The 17728-nt window shown below is 36.4% G+C and overlaps 1 protein-coding gene across 6 annotated transcripts in view; it reads right to left on the bottom strand.

Moving 5' to 3' along the window:
• CTNNA3 (catenin alpha 3) overlaps nt 1–17728 on the bottom strand; it is a 1563160-nt gene that overhangs the window by 1125315 nt on the left and 420117 nt on the right. For all 6 annotated transcript variants that reach the window (XM_053663824.1, XM_053663825.1, XM_053663823.1 and 3 more), the window contains one exon: nt 8365–8628. In XM_053663824.1, coding sequence (XP_053519799.1) covers nt 8365–8628 — 264 coding nt within the window. The remainder of the gene's footprint in view (nt 1–8364; nt 8629–17728) is intronic.

The raw sequence follows: 17728 nt of genomic DNA on the forward strand, positions 1-17728 counted from the left end.
TCAATAGAGAGAACTAAACTCTTAAGGAGATATAATTACTATAATTAACATCCTCAAGTGTATACCTATAAAAAGAATCTCCACAGTTAAACCATGGTGTTCTTGGAAATTAAAAATTATAGTGCAGAACCAAAAACTACACAACTGAAGACCCGTAGAGCAGAATGAACACACCTAACAAAAAAATCAGTGACAAGAAAACAAAGACAAAGAATTCTCCCAGAAAGGAAAATGACCAGAATATGTAAAGTATAAGAAAAAAATAAAAAACCAGGGGACTCAACCAAACAGGTCAACATCTATCATAGCAGGAGTTTCAGAAGAGAAAAACAATAAAGGGGAAAAATGTGTTTTTGCCTAAAAGAGGGTCTGGAAAATATACAGCAAATCCTTAATAGCAGTTATTTCTAGCAATAAGAATGGAACTGAGAGAGATCATACAAGAACATTAAAGTTTTCTTTACATATTTATGTAATTTATGATTATTTTACAAGAATAGATCCATGCATTCCTTATGAGGTGGTTAATTTAATCATAAATGAATAACATTAATACTAAAGCAACACCAGGAAAATGATAATGGAAAGCCAGGATAATTAATACCAGACAAAACAGAATTCAGAGTAGACATCATTAAACAAGATAAATCGGAAGGCTTTATAATGATGAAAAGTGCAGTCCATCAGGAAGTCATAATGGTCAAGAACATTCCTGAACCTAATAATGTTTCTAAGTGTATGTAACAAAATACCACTAGAAATACAAGGAGAAAAAGGAATGCAATTCTGTTGTAATACAGGAAACTTCAACTCCTTTCTTTCCAACAGATGAGGTAGAAAACAACAGCAAGGGTGTATATAACTTACTAATTAAAATTAAAAAGTTCAAGATAATAAATTTTAGAGAATTGCCTATTCATGATTTTTTAAATATATATGGAACTTAAAAATAAATTAAGCAAACCACAAAAAATTCTCTATGAGTTTCAAAGAAAATCCCAAACAAAATTATAAATTAAAAGCTACATTTTGACCAAAATTCTGTAAAGCTAAATATTAATTTAGAAGGATGACAAAAACAAACAAAAAACACTTTTAAAACACCCTCCCAAGACTCTTAGTGAAAAAGAAAAAATAAATTGAAATCAATGCCTATTTTGAAAAAAAATAAGCAAATAAAGGTACTGCCTCTGAAATTCAAGGTGTTACTCAGGGAGTGAGCTGGGATGGGAGTAAAAGACAGAAAACTGTACTTGGACAACAATTAAAATAAATAAATTTAAAAAAATTCAAGGTGTTGAGAGAAAATACAACAGCATAAATAAATTTATTTTAAAACAAGGAAGAAAAACAAAAACATAAAACTAAAAATAAACTAAATAAATTTATTTAATATTATAAAAGAACAGCAAAATTAACTTTCAGAAATTAGAAAGTAGTAGTTAGTAATGATAAAAGAAGAAATTAACTAAATTTAAAAATAAATAGTAATCTTTTTAAATTTTTATTTTATCGATTATGCCATTACAATTGTTCTATTCCCCCCTTCATTCCCCTCCACCCGGCACCCCTCCACCCCTACCAAATATATCTACTTTGCAGAATTTATTAAACTTTTCATTGCTGCTTTTGACCCATTTTCTGTGAAGAAAACAGATATTTGAAAGATACGTATCCTGTTACATGCAAAGTTCTATACATCAAATCAAGTGACAAATTGTCCACTGTGCATACGGGTGGTCAATAAACAATAATTAAAAAAACAAAAATTGCTCTATGTAGAGGTCCTGTGTAATATGCCTTAAACAAACTTTCCTAAGCTGGATTTCAGCCAGTATGAAGGGTGAATTGTCCACGCCTATTACACAGTCTCTTCCTCACCTCCATATTTAGTTTTCTTCCATGCTTTTTCTTATTTGTATTTCACACTAAGGCACTCCTTAATTAACTAAACTAACACTAAGTAGCACTAAATTCCATTCCAGATTCCCAAGAAGTGTGAAAAATGTAAAAATTGCCCAACTGTTCAAGCTCCTAGAGGACTAGTGATCACCTGTCCTGTCAGCTCCCAGAGACAGGTGAGTTAGAAGCCAGACCCTGGTCTGCAGCTGGAAAAGTTAGGGCATTAAACGCACAGTTTAACCCCTTTCAAGAAGAAGCTGGGCTATATTGCCTGCTCATTTTGTAGCAAAAGAGTCAAAGGACATGCTTGCATACCTGTTTACAACTGCCTCTTTGTTGTCTATGGTCCCAAGGGACTAAGAAATACCAGGCCCCATTTGCTCCTCAAAATAGGCAAATTAGGAGACAGTTGCCCAGGTAGCAGTCATAAACTTGGGGCACTAGATCTATGGTCCAGTCCTTTGCTCTTCAAGGAGAAGCTAGGAAATGGTGGCTCCCACTCAATTATATGGTATAGGTTATGGGTGAAGATTATGGGGAGAATGTGTTTTGGCTTTTCCTACCTGTTTTGATATAGATGTGTTCTCAGTCATCCAATGTATAGGAGTCTTTGAATCTGTTTCTGGTTTTCTCTCAATAGGAATTTATCCATGTGTATTTGTTTACTCAGTGTGTCCATGTATGGAGAGTGCCTTGCCATTTTACTGAGAATAAATTACCCATGTCTTCTTCTAAAAATATTCTTCTGTCTCTGGCGTTCTTTAGGTTTACTACAATATCTGTATGTGGATTTCTTCTTATATATCTTGCTTAGGAATTTAGGAGCTTGGTAGCTATGGAGCTTGGGGTCTTCCATCAGTTCTAGGAAATTCTTAGTATCTTTTTTATACTTTCTCTCTTCTGAATCTTATATTAGAATATTTTAGAATTTGTGACACTATCTTACATGTACCTTAGCTGCTTTTTAAACAATGTACTATATTGTTTAAAAACAATGTCTCTCTGTGGCACATTGTAAGAAACTTCTTCAAATACATCTTTCAGATCATTAATTCTCTGCTAATCTCCCATTTTACCTAATCATTGAGTTTTTTTATAATTATGTTTTTTGTTTTAGGTAGTTCTTCCTAGTCAAATTTCAACAGTCTTTTGTTTCTTCATAATACCACCCATACCATAGTAAATAAAAAAAGGAATATTGTGTATTAAGCATATTATTATAATTTATATTCAATATTCATAGTGTTTTCTGATCTGATTCTGTAGCTGGTTCTTTCTGCAAAGTCTCACTTGTGGTGGCTTATTTGTGCGTCTTGTTAGAATTCATTTTTCTTGGAACTGCATGAGAATATCTTGTGAACTGGGTGTAAAGTACAGAGAAAATCTGACTTTACCATGGCAGGGACTTAGAGATATTGCCAACAGAGGATAACTTTTAATTTTCAGCTGGGGTTTTAGAGGCTATATAGATAATATAAATTCTGACCCAATGTCTTGATAAGGTCAGATTTATTGTTAGAAAATTTCCAAGGTATTTTCTATTCTTTTTTTTTCTGAGCCACCCAGAGCCAAGGTTAAACCAGCCAAGTCTTCATACTATCTCCCACTGTAGGGGCTGGTATTTGTCTTGTTCGTCCAATGAGGTGATCAAATTTAAGGCTTCTCAGCTCTGTGAGAGCATCTCAGGTGACTTTCCAGTTGGCAGTATATAGGCTTTGTCTTCTGTCCCTGCTTCATGGTCTTTCAAAATCCTAGCTACAGGACATAATGAAAAAGAAATTCCCCCCATCTCCCAGCATAATGCTGCTGGTGCTGGCTTGCTAGTCTGGATTTCAGCTATCTGGCTGACCTCAGATTTTCCTAAGTCAGCTACTGGATTGTATGTGTTTAAAAATATTTTATCCATCATTTAAATTTTATTTTACTATATTTTTAGAAACCAAATCATTTTTTAAAAAATTATGTTGAAGTGCTCTTAGATATTAGTAAGGCCTCCTATTCTTCTTTACCTCCTAAATGATAGATAATCCATTTGGTAGGGGTCTTGTTTCTCCTTCAGATAAAAACATAAAAATATAAGGACTATATTCTGCAAATTATTACTCTTAGTAAAAGGCAGCATACCTTGGCAGTTGCAGGGAACCTAAACTAAGGCTAGATAGCTACTATGAGAAAATAATGTTTTCTCTTTGTGCTCCATTATCAAAGAAAAGAATCTGAGCCATGTATCATTTAGATATATTTCTGGTGGTTTACCTCACCGTAACGTCATGCTCCAGTTAAAAGTTCGGTAAAGTACAGTCACCCACCCCAAGTACATATACTACCAGTTGGAAAACTGGGACAAGGGAAAATGCTCTGTGCTCAATATCACAAAATGACATCCAGCATTCCTCTATTCATTCTTTTCTTCCTTTATTTATTCAGTGATATTCACCTAGCACTTACTAGGTATAAAAGCATTGTCCTAGGTGTTGGAGATACAACAGTAAATAAAGAAATATAGGAATGATGATACATAAATACATATATAAAAAGGACAATAAAATAAATATGATAGCTCTTTGAAAATAAGAAGATACTATGAAACTCCTTTGCAATTATCATCTTTATCACAAAATGATCTGGATAATTCTGTGGACCAGGTGACAACAGTTGCTTTTTCTCTCTATACAAGAGAAAGCATTGTCTTGATCAACTTGGAGTTTCAAAGCAATTTTCACTGGCAAAGTCTCTTGCTTAAAGATATTTTCAAAATTCTGTTAATCTGCAATTTAACACTTTTCAACTCTCATTCTGACACAAATGCAGAAGAAATGCCCTATTATTCATATTAGCCTTTCCAATAAATGTATTGATTTAGCGTGTAAAATATTCTAATTCGACTTCTATATTCTCCACCAATAAATCTCAAGTTTCATATCCACGACCAGGCATGGGCTAGAATGAAAGAGTAAATGAAACTTCCGCACGATAGCTGTTGAGTAAGCAGGCTGATACATTTCCACACCATAAACATTTAATGAGACTTACTCCCAACAGCGTATTTACTACAATTTATTTCAAAGTATTATATTTACAGAAGCAAGACAGAGCAAAGGTTATTTTGGATCCTTTACCAATACTGCTTCCTATAAATAAATAAAAGTGCAACCATTTAATTTACAAAATCATTTTAAAGGGCTAAATGCTCATAAATTCTGCTTTATCTAGTTCAGACAGCTTCAGCAGCTATTTATAACTTGAATATAAAAATAGATATAAAATTCAAGCATTTGCACTAGCTGGGACATCCCTAGCTTTGACGGGAACTGAATATTAAAGGTTGTTGAGACGGTATTAGGATTTCAGGGAAATACCTTTGGGACCCCCTCCTGCCTTGCTGTGAAGAAGTGAGTGAGCCACACAGCTTGAGAAGGGGTGACTCCAACTACCACCACTCCTATGCCCCCTCCCACCAACGCTGCATTTCTCTCGCTCCCTCTCTCTCTTCCTCCTCTCTGACCACTGCCATTCCTTGCCTGTAATAGCCACTGTCAACTAAAGCGAGAAAACAGAAGTCCCAGGAGGAGGAACAATTTGGAAATCTTCTGTCTTCTAGAATCCTAGGAATACAGAATGTATAAACTGGGCCCTATATGCTAGGGTCCCAAGGGACTAAGAAATACCAGGCCTCATTTGCTCCCCAAAATAGGAAAATTAGGAGACAGTTGCCCTGGTAGCAGTCATAAACTTGGGGCACTAGATCTATGGTCCAATCCTTTGCTCTTCAAGGAGAAGCTGGGAAATTATACAATTTGGTTCACAGAGGCTAAGAATCTCAGCATAAATTGTGTTGAATTTTAATTAAGCACATTAAGTTCTATCTATAAGAATTCAATATAGCACAATATCTTCAGAAATCAGTGATGAGATTCACACCCTGGCTAGTATCACTCGCTAGGCTTCTGACTCAAGCAAATTACATAACCTATGTAAGTCTGTTTTATTTTCTGTGAAAAAAATAAAAATGCTTATAGGGACTCTAATAATTAAGTGATAAATTCACGTTAAGTGTTCAGCTATCAAAACTATTAATTTTTAATTCATAGGGGACCTGCCATTCTACTAGTACCAGTGATATAAAATTAGTAAGAATCAGTCTTGCCCATAAGGAGTTGTCAATCTTGATAGAAGACAAGGCACACAGCTAAAGGGCAAGTTCATTGAGTGCTCATCACGCAGAGCAAACAAAAAGATGATGGGGTATTGTTACACAGTTGCCACTGATCTTCTACCCTATTTAAACGAGTAGTTCCAAAATTTTCCACATAGATGCCAATAATTAGAATTTAATAAGTTTTCATGTGGATGCCAATAATTAGAAATTGAATAGTAGTGGATTAGAAATGAAGGTACTTTTTAAAAAACACATAACAGAAAAGCATACAAAAAGCTTATTCTAAATTTAAATAAAGTATCTAATATTTTTACCCTGAAACTAATAAAATTAAGAACAACATAGGAATTATATGTTATATGCATTTAGTTTATTTTTAAGTTATTAATAAAACTTAATCATTTTAGTAGCATTGATTTCTTCATTATAGAAGAATCTGCCTCCAAATAGTCATTTCCATTCATAATAATGAGAGCTAAAATTTACTGAGCGCCAGGCACTCTCTAAGCATTTTAAATGCATTATTAATTCATTGATTCTAACAATATGACAAGATATATTCTATTATTATCCCCATTTTATAGGAGAGAAAACTGAAAGTTAAATAAAATAAGTTTCCTAAGGCCACATGGGTAGTAAGAGTCACAGCTGAGACAGAAACCAGACATTTGGCCTTCAGGACCCTTATCCTTAAGCACTATCCACTGTTGTCCCCATTAAGCAACTACATGTCTGACTTGGGTAGCCAATGATCTTTGACATCACACTTGAATGTCTGATAAATATCTCAAACTCAACATGTTGAAAACTGAGTTTCTTCTCAAGACCAGCTTCACCCACAGTAGTCCCCATGATAGCTGATGGAAACTTCATCCAACCAGTTGCCAAGCCAAAACCAAACAAAACAAAGCCTCGCAGTGATATGTGCTAGACACAGATGTACACTGCCCATTCCCCTTCCAGGTAGGACTTGCCCAGCTGTGGGGAGTGAAGGCAGCAGACCGGCCCCCAGTTATCAGTTCTTTCGGAATCTGTTTCAGCGGCAGAGGGCTGCATCCCACTGGGCAGGATGACCTGCTTCAAGTGATTGAAAAAGGCATGGAATCCGGCCTGGCTTTTCTGCCAGACAGGGTACACTCAAGAACAACCTTCTCTCCAGAGCTCCCTGCTGATTGGTCCAGGCTTTGTGGGTGTGGCCCGCAAGTAGATTTCTTCCTCTGCTTAGTCCTGCTTCTCCTCTCTTCCTTTCACACAAAATACTTCCTAGTAACACCTTGTATCTCAAATTCCATCTGGCGAATGCTCCTGGAGGACTCAGCCTGCAACGCCCTTTCTCCCACATGCCACATCCATTCTATCGAATCTCGTCGGGTCTCCTTACAAAATTCAGTCTTAATATTCACTAATGTCACCCTGGCCCAAACTAAGATGTGAGGTGGAACGAGGCAGTGCATGTAAACCTGTGTTACTACAATGGCCTCCTGCCCGAAAGAGCTGGAGCACTCAGCTGTCTGGAAATTATTTTTCAGCTTCTCCTTTCATTTCCCTTTTGTCTATGCTCCACACACTGTCACTGTAGTATCAGCATGTCACTCCTCTGCTTGAAACCTTACAATGGATCTCATTTAACTTGAAGTAAAAGCCAAAGTCCTTAAAAGCCCACGGGGCCCTTTATAACCTAACTTTACAGGGTCTCTGACCTCAGCTTCTACTACTTACCCCCTGGTGCTCCCCACCCACCACCCAGCTCTGGTGCTGTCACCTAAACACCGGGACATGCCTTCGAGCCCTTGTTCTAGATCTCCTCTGCTGATCCTCTAGCTTTCCTCAAGCCTTTGATAATATCTCACTCTCTCAACGCAACATTCTATACAGCTTACTTATCTATGTTTATTGCTTTTATTTTTTTTGTTTTTGCCTATATTCCCCTGTTAGAATGTAAGCTTCATGGGGGTAATGATCTATTATATCCCAAGCACAAAGAACAGTGACAATAATAAGCATTTGTGAAATGAAAAAGTTCTACATTTCATAAGTTGATTTGTATAAAATAAAGTCATCACTAAAACCTAATTAACAATCCCTAATTTAAGTTTGTTGACTTCCTGGGCAGAGATGTAAAGGAATCAGAGGTCTTCCTGCTAATTGATCCATTGCAAGATACGACACAATGGTAAGTATAATTGGATGACTGGACCTTTATCTACTCATGCTCTAAACTCCAGCACGTGGATCTGAAGTCCCACTTCTGTTTACTTTCATAGTGGGATATCAAGTCATATTTTATCTTTCTTTTGACTTACCTCAAGCTCATCAAGGGCACTTCCCAGGGTTGCCGCCTGAGACTCCACTGGGGCCGTCACGTTCTGGACGCCTTGGGAAGCATTTGAAATTACATTGAGGGCATTCTGAATTTCTTCGCAAACTGTGTCCTTGCTGGCTTTGAGGGAAGCAACATCAGAATGTTCCAAACAAGCTGAACAAATTGAATGCAAGAGTGGGGAGTTCTCCTTCAATGAGGCCCGGGCCCCTGCAATTTCATCCCTCTGATTTGGAGATTTTAAGTCCTGAGGAGGAAAATAAAAAGAGAGTTGCTTCACAATGAATTATGGGAGATTTATACAAAGAAGCTCTATTTTTCTGTCAATATAAATGAAAAGATAATAGACACTAGTAAGTCATCTATAAGTTAAAATCAAGATCATCAATCATTTTTACATTCCATTTTACATTCCATTAAAAGTTCTATAACAGGAAAGCTGAGCCAGTTAGCAAATAAAGGTCACGATGGTGCCGATGTAGATCTTACATTTGTCACTCATATCCTTACAAGGCAGAAAAATACTCTGGCATTCACGTTGTTAAGTGTATTAAAAGAGAATTTGAATTATAAGAATACTGATTACCTATTTCCATAGATGCTGATGATGGCATTTAACCTCATTAAAACTAAACCAATTCACTTCAGATACTAAATTGAACCTCCCACCATTCTACTATTTTCCACTCTTTCACTTACTCACAACTTAATCCTACATCTTTCTTTCTCTGATACTTTTTCAACAAATAGTTATTGGGCACTTAGTGTGTGCTAGCCCTTGTGTAGATTATGAGTGTACAGCTGTAAACAGTCCTACAAGGACCTTGTTCTCCTGAAGTTTATGTTCTTGTTTGACAGGGAGGAGGCCAAGTGACACAATAAACTAGGTAAACAAAGAAACTAGACAATTTCAGGTAATGATAAATGCTGTGAAAAAAATCCCCCACAAAAGTAAAATGTCATTGGAACTGATTTGAGCAGAGAAAGCTGTTTTGGTTTGGTGGTCACAGAAGATGTTTTCACTGGGATGACAGTTTCAGTAACCATAAATGAAAAGCATTCCGAACAGCAGGAAGAGAGGGAAGAGAAGTCCTACACAAGTGATAGCTAGTCAAAACTCACTCAGGGTACAGTAAAAGCCTCTGATAAGCACTACCTCAGCTAAGTGGTGAAGGTTAGCATCATTAGTGGTGTCTCAGGGATATCATGTCCCCTTTGGTACACTGTGGCAAGAAGAGCACTTCATCTCTCTCTTATTCTCTCTAAAAGTCCACAGTGCTGGTCTAACCATCAGAAAAACAATAAACAAAATCAGCTGGGAGAACATTCTACACGATACCCTAGGTAGCGTTCCTCAAGACTACTGAGGTAACGAAAAACAAGGAAACTGACTTTTAAACTCTGACAGACCAGAGGATATCGGGGAGACATGGCAATCAAATGCAATGTGGAACCCCGAATTGGATCCTGGAAAAGAAACCAATTACTCATGGATAAATTGCTGAAGTCCAAATAAAGTCTGAGTTTAGTTAACAGTAATTCATCACTGTTTGTTTGTTCATTGTGGCAAATCAAAGATATTAACAATAAAGGGAATCAAGGGAAAAGTAGGCAAGAACTCCCTTTTCTATATTTGTAACTTTTCTGGAAATCTAAAAACATTAACATAAATAAAGTGTTTATTTTTTTAAATTTTTATTTAGTTATTTTTCAAGTACAGTTTTGTTTATTTCTCCCATCCCAGCCCACCCCTCCCCCATGCCCCCACTTCCCTCCCATTTCTACCCCCCTTAGTTGTTGTCCCTGTGTCCTTTATACTGGTTCCTCTAGATTAAAAGTAATTCAAGGGACCTGAACAATAGCTTACATACTCCACATATACTGTCTTGTGTAATTCTTATAAAAAACTCATGATAAATATTATTCCCCATTTTAAAGATGAAAAAATTGAGGTTTAGAGAGTCTAAGTTCCTAAGCAGAGGGACAGAGCTGGATGGTGGCATTTCTCGCACTGTAACCTAAGTCAGTGTGACTGCTAAGGCACGATCTCAGTAGTCAGGCCACACTCCCTCCTGCACAGGAAGTGTTTCCCTCATTTGTGATACAAAGACAAGGACTTGTATTTGTACAATGACATAGTTTATGCAGTGCTTCTAGACAGAGCTTCTTCTTGATCATCACAACAAGTTTTGAAGTTGTAAGGCTGGAATTACTAAGCTCCATTTTAACTAAATAGGTATTTAGTATAAGAAGATTTGGAGGCTGGTGAAAGCACCGAGATCTAAACCTACGTCTTTCAAATCACGTTTTTCCCAAGACTCTGCTACCAAGGATGATGTTGCCTGAGGTTAATAAATGGCTGTGCTACTGTATTTTTAGTTCCTTGTTTTCTGAAAATAAAGGCTGCCAACTACTTTATGCAGGCTTTGGGGGATATCAGCTTATTTACAAGACACAGGGAGGAGAGTCAGAAGTAGTTGTCAACCGGTTGTTCATACTCACTAATTACCCAAGAATAGAAACTTCGTGGTTTTTTGGATTTGCTATGATTTCTGCCTTATATTTCTGATCTGGGTTCTAGTTTCATCTTTGTCATTAGCACTATGAGCTGGGTAAGTCTTCTACACTTTCTGTTTTTCCATCCATAAAAATGGGGGTAATGATATTTTCCCAACATAAAAATTGAGTAAGTAGCACATCAGGAGACGAATGTACTTGGAAAAAGGTAGAGACTTATAAAAAGAGTACAGAACTATTTTATTCCTTAAATTTATCACACTTGCTGTACTGTCTTTGTCCTGCTGTGGTCTTAGTGAATTTCATATTCTCCATAATTTTATAGCACTACCTACATTTACCTCAGTGTAACTCAGAGGGTAAGTAATTTAATGTTTTGAAAAGATAAATAAATTATTGTTTTAATAAGATGCACAACTCCTCAGAAGAAAACAATACAAAGTATAAATATTCAGAAAAAGCTAAAGAAAATTATCTGCATCAGTATTCCAAAACTTATTACATAATTCCCCCTGAAGTGACATACACATAACATACACTTCTTTTATCTAGAATGCCAGGATCAACATTTAGGTAGTTTCTGAAAGAAAGAAGTTTGTGAACATATATTATTAAAAAGGCTAAAGTTAAAAATGTTGTTTCTTTTACTATGATGGTGACTATGTATATTTAATGGTAAATTATGGTGACTTTAATGGTGTAAGGGTAGGGACTTTAGAATTTAAAAAATCAAATGTATTTTTGAGCCTAAGTTCATTATCTCTACCCAAGGCAATTACAGAATGTTTAATGAGCATTGATACCAAATTGTAACCTGATCAAGTCTATGATACAGGGCAGGTTTAGTGAAGGCAACAAAATGAGGTATTGTGGCAGCTGGTGGGGAAAAGAAATGCAGGTTACAGAGTATTTAGGGAAGGGAATAAAGAAGGCAAGATAATTTCTCTTAAAGGATATCCCAAAGGATAAATTTAATGTAATAAATGGGCACATAAACAAAAGGGGAACTAATGAATGCAGCCTTCTAAACAGAAGGCTGTGATGGTGTTTATTGTAACTGATAACACCATGGACTCAAACATTCCTATGTTGTCTATTTACCCTAAAATTTTAAACCAAGTCAAAATAGGAATTAAATGACAGTGTTGATTGGGGCTTTCTTTGGATGGAGAAGTATAAAGAATTCAGCTCCTCAAGGATAGACACTTATTTAATGTCTTTTTTAAGTGCTCCAGAAGTAAAAGCTCACATGAGATTTCCAAGTTAAGGAGACATTAAATGCTCCTAGCTGATGAAGACACACACAGATGGGATTAAAAAAAGAAGGAGAAGAAGACCTTACGAGTCTGTGCAAGTGGGTAGAAAAATAACATATGAGTGTTAACTCTGGCAGGAGAACAAAATATATTTAAGGATTTTAAAGATCAAAAACATATAAATGGAGGGCTCTAAGCTATCAGTTAATTAATTTGACAATGTATTCAAAAATATTGTTTGGCTCCTACTCTTTGTACAATAGACAGTTTGCTGTATATTAGGAATGCAAAGATAAAGAGCTTATAGATATGGAGGGGAAACAAACATTTATATGGGAATTAAAATAGAGTAATTCATAGCATAGAGAAAAGTCCCTCAGCTTAAGGAGATTAAAGCAAAATTTTTGAAAGACATGAATTTTAAACTGTAAGTAGGATTTTTCCCTGTAAACAAAGCAGAACAAAAGAGCAAGCAAAGCAAACAGCATGCGTAAGGACCAGAGGCATGAGAGCAGGGAGCATGGGGCCACTGCAGGTGGCAGGCACAGCAGCAGCACAGCATACCCTGGAGATGCTGCAGTTCGGCTCCAGGCCAAATAAATGAAATGAGTATCACAATAAATGGAGTCACAAGAATTTTCTGGTCTCCCGGAGCACATAAAAGTTATGGTTACAGTATTATACTTTATTAAGTATGCAATGGCATTATATCTAATAAAACAATGTATATACCTTAATTAAAACACTTTACTGCTTAAAAAAAAAAATACTAACCGGCATCTGAGCCTTTGGCAAGTGATAATCTTTTTGCTGGTGGAGGGACTTGACTTGATGTTGATGGCTACAACTAAGTTTATGTAACATTCTAAATCCTCTGTTGTCATTTCAACAATCTTCACAGCATTTTCACGAGGTGTATATTCCATCTCAAGAAATCATTTTCTTTGCTCATTCATAAGAAGTAACTAACTCGTCAGCCCTTAAAGTTTTATCATGAGACAGTAGTAATTAAATAATATCTTCAGGTTCCACTTTTAGTTCTGGTTTTCTTATTATTCCCACCACATCTGCAGTTACTTCCTCCAGTGAAGTCTTGAACCCCTTGAAGTTATCCATAAAGGTTTAAGCCAACTTCTGTTCTTGATATTTTAACCACTGCCCATGCATGAATCACAAATATTCTTAATGGCATCTAGAGCAGTGAATCCTTTCCAGAAGGTTTTCAGTTTACTTTGCTCAGATCCATCACAGGAATTACTATCTATGTCAGTTATAGCCTTCCAAAATGTTTTTTTTTAGATAATAAGTTTTAAAAGTTAAAATTACTCCTCAATCCATGGACTATAGAGTGAATTTCCATTATCAGGTATGAAAAGATTAAATCTTCTTGTACACATCCATCAGAGTTTTGGGTAAGCAGGTGTGTTATGAATAAGCAGTAATATTGTGAATCTTTTTTTCTAACCAATAGATCTCAACAGTAAGCATAAAATATTCAGGAAACCATATTGTAAGCACATGCTGTCATTCAGGATTTGTTTTCTATTTATAAAGCAGAAGCACAGCAGATTTAGCATAATTCTTAAGAGTCCTAAGATTTTGAAATTATAAATGATCACTTGCTTTAACTTAAAATCACCAGCTGCATTAGCCCCAAACAAGAGAGTCAGCCTGTCCTTTGAAGATCTGAAGCCAGGCATTGCCTTCTCCTCTCTAGCAATGAAAATCATAAGGCTGTTTTGTCTATACTGCTAATCTGTTGTCAGTGTAGCCACCTTCATTAATTACCTTACCTAGATTTTCTGGATAACTTACTGCAGGTTCTACATTAGTACATGCTGCTTCATCTTGCACTTTCGTGTTACTGAGTTGGCTTCTTTCCTTAAACCACATGAGCCAGCCTCTACCAGCTTCATACTCTTTTTCTGAAGCTTCTTTACCTCTATCAGCCTTTACAGAATTAAGAGGAGTTAGGGCCTTGCTCTGGACTAGACTTTGGTCTAAGGGAATGTGGCTGGTTTGATCCATATCAGCTGTTTCACTTTCTTATTCATGTTCAATGGAGTAGCACTTTGAATCTTCTTCAGGAACTTTTCCTTCACATTCATAATTTAGCCATTTGGTGTAAGAGGCCTAGCTTTTGGTATAATCTCAGCTTTTGACATGCCTTCCTTGTTAAGTTTAATCATTTCTAGCTTTTGATTTAAAGTGAGAGATGTGTGACTCTTTCTGTCATTTGAACACTTAGAGGCCACCATAGAGTCATTAATTGACCCAATTTCAATGTTGTTGTGTCTCAGGGAATAGAGAGGCCCAAGGAGAGGGAGAAAGACTTGGCACAGCCCATTGGTGGAGCAGTTAGAACACATACACCATTTATTAGGTTTTTCAACATGTATGGGTGTTATCTGTGGTGCTTCCAAATAATTACAATAGTAACATAAACTATCACTGACCAGCGATCACAATAAGAAACCTAGTAATGGGGAAAAAGTTTGAGATATCATGAGCATTATCAGAAAGTGACAGAGATACAAAGTGAGCCAATGCTTTTGGAAAATGGCACTGATAGACTTGCTCAAAGCAGATTTGCTACAAACCTTCAATATGTGAAGAATGCATTATCTGTGAGGCACAAAAGTGACTCACAATAAAACAAGGGATACCTGTACAGGGGACCGAAGTAGTAATGGTAATGATCCACCTAGAAAGGTAAGAAAGAGATACCTCACGTGCCCCACTAAAGAACTGTACGAGCAATAAGCTTTGATGCGTATTTGCAAAGATGACCTCATTGATGACCTTTGGATAGATTAAAGAGGATCAAATTACAGTCAGGGAGACTAGGGAATAATCCACAGAATAGATAATGGGTGCCTGGACGCTAAACACTATTCCCAGACTGTAGTACAATAAATCCAGGAGTATTTCAGCTGTAAAAATAGTAAAACTAAGAGTTAGATTTACTACAGTAAATACCCTCAGAAGAGGGTATTTAGAAGCATCTAGAACATTGTTTAAGCAATTGCGTACATAATGATGCATTCACCAACATGGGGAATGCAGAATGAATAACGTGTTTGGAAGAGAAAGGGGAACTGCATTTTGTCATCTGCCAAACGTAAAATGCCAGCGTAATATTCCAATGAAAATAGACTATACATGGGTTTAGAATTCAGGGAGTCTGGGCTAGCAGTAGAGATCTGTGGTCCACCAACCCACAGTTATGGGGCCAATTCATGTGTGTAAAGCTACAGGACCTTCATCCAGGGTACATGTCACAATAAGAAGAAGGACTAGGGAATCAGCATAAATTGTTTCTGGAGGATGTAAACCTAATAATTTTAAGTGCTAGCCTAAAAAAACAAATTGATATTATAAATCACCAAGAAGAATATAGAAAATACTAAATTCTCAAAAAACCAAACAAGCAAGCAAAAAGCACAAGCAAGCTCTAAAATTTAAGACCTGAATGACTGTGAATAATTATGATCACCACGGTTTAAGAAAACAGAATTAAATTTTCAAAGCAATTTGGAAAGACAGGACAACTTCTGTATTAGGGAGTTAAAAATATGTCTGTTCACCTTGAAAAAGGGGAATTGATATCAGAGGGCACATGATAAAAAATCAGGAGTGAATTTGACAAATTGTCAATGGACTTCTTTCCTAAGTCTAGGAAGAGAAGATTGAGAAAGTAGCTTTTTGGACTTGAGTGAAATAAATTAAAATTACATTTGTTCATATTGTTATCAACCTCATTTCATTATAATTCCCTTAAAAGCAGGCACTATGGTTTAGTTACGCTGTATACCACTATCTATATATTATACAGAACATATTAAAAGCCTAAAAATTTTTGAAGATTTTATTTATATTCATTTTTACAAAGAGGGGAAAGGAGAGAGAAAGAGAGGGAGAGAAACATCCTAGTGGAGAGGGAAACACTGATCAGTTGCCTCCCACAGGCAGCCCGACTGCGGACACAGCCGCAGCCCAGGCATGTGCCCTGACTGGGAACTGGACCAGCAACCGCTCAGTTTGCAGAATACTGCCCAACCAACAGAGACGCACCAGTCAGGACCAAAAGCTTAACATTTAAAAAAAACAGACGTATGAATAAAAAGTAAGAGAAAGTTAAACTCAGCATAAGCAAGAAACTTGGATAGGATTACTCCAGGAAACCAAACTTGTGGAAAACACATATCATCTAGAGAGATTAGACAGAGTTGTGCCTGACAATGCCACAGAAAGCCAAAGAGTAAAATTAAATGGTACCTATCTTTATATTAAATGTTAGTGACGCCATTAATACTACTTTAGAAAACTGTTTGATAGTAGCTACTGACCCTGAACTTATATACACCCCATGAGCTCTTCCATCCTGAGAGAGGATCCACACATGTGGAAATGTGTCCATATGTGCATTAAAAAACACATGCGAAAATATTCATAGAAGCCCTCTTCATAATAACACCAAACTGCAAACAACTCAAAGTAATCAGAATGAACAAAATAAAGATACACATGTCCTATTCCCCATGATATTCAGGGAAGGCTGAAAAAAATTTCAGCGAGCAGGACATTTGCAAGTGCTTTCTATCCACTTTGAGGGCTTTATTTTAAAAGGGAAATAAAAACATCTAAATGTTTGTAAAATAAAAATAAGAAAAAAAGAAAGTTCCCTCGGCCTGTTCCCTTTGCCCTTTCCATCAGAAAGGGCAAAGCTAAAGGATTTTCACAGAAATTGATTCCATGCACCCTTGAATGAATACTCCTTTCAGAGAATCAGAGAAAACTCCTTCCTAGGCTGTCTCCCTGCCCAGGTGGGACAGTTCAGCAGATACTCTGCTCAACAAAGAAGAACAACATGCAAATTATTGAATTTCCCTTCCGGGTGTTTAAATAAGATTTCCAGAGCTAACAAAAGCACTCTGGTGGGGGAAGGAAGACAGCTGGTAAAGAGCAGTGTTATTTTCTTAAAACTAAGATGATATGCAACAGAAAAGCCTGTGGATACTTTGCTACTTGGACTCCATCCTTGGTTGGCTTCTCTCCTTGGTCTTCTTCCTGCCAAGATGTTGCCTGCTAACTGCTTCATTTGTAACCGGGCAGCTTCATGTTTTATAAAGAAAACATATATAGTGCAAATGCCTGCTAATTGAATTATTTTTCTCCAACATAAATTAGGAAGTGGAATACTTAGCTTTAACTGAGTTGAGGGATAGGAGATGGGGAAACAAGAGGAGACTGTAGAGATAAAAAAGTTTTGAGAAAAAAAATGAAGATTGGAAAAAACTACAACAGTTTAAAATCAAAACATTATTAAGTAGCTCTATCCCTTCCCAGTGGATTAGCTCAGCGAGGACTTTGCTGATTTCTCCCTTTATTTCCCACATTCCATTTCATATTAATAGCACAAATTCAATATAGGAGAAAATATAAGAATTCTTCAAATTCAAATGGAAAACTGAAAAAACTTACAATAATATTAATCTATCCCCAAAGTATGAGTTCTGGGCCATTAATATATACCTTGGGTAACTGAAATACACCAAAGTTAATATTAATGAC

This window comes from Artibeus jamaicensis, unplaced genomic scaffold, assembly GCF_021234435.1.
Source record: "Artibeus jamaicensis isolate MK-2021 breed Jamaican fruit bat unplaced genomic scaffold, CSHL_Jam_final contig_332, whole genome shotgun sequence".
Lineage (NCBI taxonomy): Eukaryota > Metazoa > Chordata > Mammalia > Chiroptera > Phyllostomidae > Artibeus > Artibeus jamaicensis.